We start from the raw sequence: 3692 nt of genomic DNA on the forward strand, positions 1-3692 counted from the left end.
AAATAACCGGCCAATATTAAAAGTACTCTTCTAAAATTCTAGACAATATAGTTTTGTAACATGTCCTAAATTTTTAGCTAATTTAGGTGTTTGGAGAGGGTCGTACTTTTGTGTTTTAGGAAGGACATGTAAACGACAGATAACACCAAAAATATGAAGAAATTATTTCCAAACCGTGTTAAGTCAAAAATCATTATGTTGCTCATTTTCAAGAATGCTGGTTTACAAAAAGCACGCCATTGTCTGATTTCGTGAACAAAGCCACACATAACATTGTTTCCTTTCGTTTCCTTTATAATCGGTTACCCAACTGAAGCTATGAATACCAGCTTTATTGCGATATCGCACATGAAAACAGTCACTTGTGCACAACCAGAGAAGATCCGATTTAATCAGTTGAGCTGTTTCAATGAGTGTTATCTTGGTTTAATAGCTTTTAATGGGGTTAAGTCCTGCAAAGGTCGAGATGAATTCTACTGTAGACATGACTGCATCATGCAAAATACTGACATCACAGTCCCAGACAATCTAGAGGTACTGTGGTTCAAAGCACGCCCCCAACGCCTTCCTCGGGCCATCTCTGTACTGTACTATGCTGTAATATACATACCCCGGGGCGATCCCCACGAACAAGAGCTCATTGAACACTTGCTTGATAGTATTGACAAAATTAGCACCAAACACCCAGATGCTGGTATTTCCCTGATAGGTGACGTTAACCAACTTGATATCACCCAGATCCTTGCTGCTAGTCACAAGTTTGCCCAAGTGGTGAACAAGCCAACTAGAGGTTACAGCATTTTGGATAAGATAGTGACCAACTTATCCATGTTTTACAATACACCAATTGTCAGCGCCCCAATCGGGACTAGTGATCATCGTACTGTATTATGGACTCCTAAGGATCATGAAATCAGATCCAACAGCGTTCACATCCGCAAAGTACGACCCCTGAACGAGTTTGGCAGATGGATTACTAGTCATACATGGACTGAGGTCACTGAAGCGGCAAATACAGGTGATAAGACCAGTGCCTTCTACAAAACTCTGAACTCGGCAATACAACTTCACTTCCCTTGTCGCAAAGTGAAACTTCATGTACATGACAAACCTTGGATCACTCCAGCTATTAAATCGCTTATTTGTAAGAGACAGAAATCCTTCCATGAAGGTAACACTCACAATTGGAGAATCATGCGCAACAAAGTCCAGCGCGAAATATCCAAAGCAAAGCGTGACTTCTACCGTGACCGGGTACAGCGACTAAAATCAGCGAATCCGGCAAAGTGGTATCAGCAGATTCGTGTTATGGCTAATATGACAAAAACTGAATCAAACATTGCTCCACCCCAGGGGTCAACCCAAGTGACTTTGTCGCTGTGGCAAATAGTATCAATGAACATTTCGCATCAGTTGCTAATGACCAGCCACCTCTTAATGTGGATGATCATCCATCTTTTGAATCGTCTGAAAATTCAGCATTTGTGGTGCAGCAGCATGAGGTGTACAGAAAACTGAATAAAATAAAGAGCGGTAAAGCTGGAGGTCCTGACGGAATACCAAGTAGGATTATCCGCGAATTCTCGTATGAACTGAGCTTACCACTCTCCAACATCCTTAACAGATCTAACGCAGAGGGTGTTGTGCCACCCCAGTGGAGAAAGGTCACGGTGGTCCCTATCCCCAAGAGTAAGCCTGCAACATTTAACAGTCTCCGCCCAATATCTTTAACGGACCATTTTGCTAAGGTAGCCGAATCATTCATGAATCAGTGGCTCATGGACGATATTCAAGAACATATTGATCCCAACCAGTTTGGGAACCGGAAAGGAGTGGCGACTACCCACTACCTTGTCAAACTGTTGCATACGCTACACAAAATGCAGACAAACCAGGAAGACACAGTACGCTGGTGGTCACTGACTTCAGCAAAGCGTTTGACCGCATAAACCACAATGTACTCATTCGCAAATTAATCAATCTTGGAGTCCGCCCCCCTGTGGTTGCGTGGCTTTGCAGCTTCCTTACGCAAAGAGCACAATGTGTTCGGTACAAAGGCGCCATTTTATCGTGGATAACGCTGAAGGGAAGCTTGCCCCAAGGCACCTTATTCGGTCCCAATGGATTTCTTGTCATGATTAATTCTGCACTTGTTGACACACCATCGCCTATCTGTGTTCTCAAATATGTTGACGACATGACCATCATAGAATCAGCCAAGGCAACGCAGCCTACCACCATCCAAGATCAGTTGAACACTTTCGCAGATTGGTCAAATGAGAACAACATGAAGCTCAATCCTGAGAAGTGCGCATTATGTCAATCTCGTTCTTAAAGCGACCGCTAAATCACGTGCTGAAACTCTGTAACACTGATCTTAATCAAGTGGATGTCACCAAAATCCTTGGCGTCCAAATCTCAGCTGACTTGACATGGTCAACTCACATTGATCAAATGCTGAAGAAAGCCAACGGTAGGCTTCACATGCTTAAGCTGCTGAAAAGGTTTGACTTGCCGATTGAAGATCTTGTGACAATATACGTTGGCTACGTCAGACCACTTACAGAATACGTTGCTCCGGTTTGGCATTCAAGCATCACCGCCAAACAACAATCCGCCATTGAACGTGTGCAAAAGCGGGCTTGCAAGATCATCCTGGGCAACAAATACTCCACCTATGATGAGGCTTTGACCACATGCAACCTTACTGTGTTGACTGAGAGAAGGAAACATATCTGTGTAACATTCGTCAATGCAATGATGAATTCTCATCAATTCCGCGAATGGCTACCTCCCCTGCGCGTCAGTAGCACAAGTCGGCTACTTCGTAATTCAGATCATCTGACCACTGTGCGTTGCAGAACTAAACGCTACCAAGAAAGCCCAATACCCTATCTCACCAAACTGTACAATGACCAGCTAATGTGATCTTTTATCATTATTATCATGTGCAATATTATGAACAATTTTGATGCAAATGTGTTCTCATCAATTTGTGGTACTCGTTTCAAATATGTATTTTGATGTTTTTCACCTTGAATTTATGGAGTAAATGGTTTAAGTGTGGGTGTGTGATTGGGTGAGTTTGGTGGTTGTGCGTTTAGTGTCGCGGGTGTGGATCGGGGTGTTGGCGATGGTGTGTGGGTGTGTAAGTGTTTGTAAAGGGGGTGTGTTGGGTGTGTGTGAAGACGGGCGCTGTGAATGTGTTTAGGAGTCTGAGTCGTAGTAGTGTGGTGAGTTTACTGTTCGAAGCGTGAGTACATGAGTGTTGATAAAATGCTATCTTTTATGTCAATTTTAATGAATAATGTGTTAATATGTTTATTATATTTCGTAAATATGTGGCAATTCAGTTTTTACTGCGAGTGCATATTAATAAACCATTTATCTATCTATCTATCATCTATCTATCTATAATAGAGCTACCATTATTAACATTGTTGAATTCTCAAGCGCATACAGACAATTAATACGAGGGTCCTATGATACATACACAAAACATAAATCGATTTTGATTTCGGCCACGTGCTCTGCAGGACATCGCTTCGGTTGCGAGGTATGGAGCCCAGTCAGCCTACCATTTTTGTTGTAAGACGGTCTGAATTTTTGCAATTTATAGGAAAAGTCCACATAGGTCCCAAAAGTTTCTTTCAGATATTAAAAGATTAGATTCCCATAAAGACGAAACAGTA

General features: G+C 42.3%; 2 protein-coding genes across 2 annotated transcripts; both read left to right on the forward strand.

Annotated features, from left to right (window-relative positions):
* Window positions 1-495: 495 nt before the first annotated feature.
* On the forward strand, window positions 496-1949 carry LOC140166897 (uncharacterized). Its single transcript, XM_072190383.1, has 2 exons — window positions 496-1171; window positions 1354-1949. Exons 1-2 carry the CDS (start codon window positions 496-498, stop codon window positions 1947-1949), a joined length of 1272 nt encoding a protein of 423 aa, XP_072046484.1.
* Window positions 1950-2316: 367 nt separating this feature from the next.
* On the forward strand, window positions 2317-2928 carry LOC140166898 (uncharacterized). The gene has a single exon (XM_072190384.1). The coding sequence runs from the start codon at window positions 2317-2319 to the stop codon at window positions 2926-2928; it is 612 nt and encodes a 203-aa protein (XP_072046485.1).
* The last annotated feature ends 764 nt before the right edge of the window (window positions 2929-3692 follow it).

Source organism: Amphiura filiformis, chromosome 12 (assembly GCF_039555335.1).
Source record: "Amphiura filiformis chromosome 12, Afil_fr2py, whole genome shotgun sequence".
NCBI classification, from domain to species: domain Eukaryota; kingdom Metazoa; phylum Echinodermata; class Ophiuroidea; order Amphilepidida; family Amphiuridae; genus Amphiura; species Amphiura filiformis.

Coding starts and splice junctions, on each gene's coding strand:
- LOC140166897 (XM_072190383.1), top strand. CDS start 496: ATGCAAAATACTGACATCACAGTCCCAGACAATCTAGAGGTACTGTGG. Junction 1,172..1,353: donor ACAGAAATCCTTCCATGAAG/GTAACACTCACA, acceptor GCTCCACCCCAG/GGGTCAACCCAAGTGACTTT.
- LOC140166898 (XM_072190384.1), top strand. CDS start 2,317: ATGTCAATCTCGTTCTTAAAGCGACCGCTAAATCACGTGCTGAAACTC.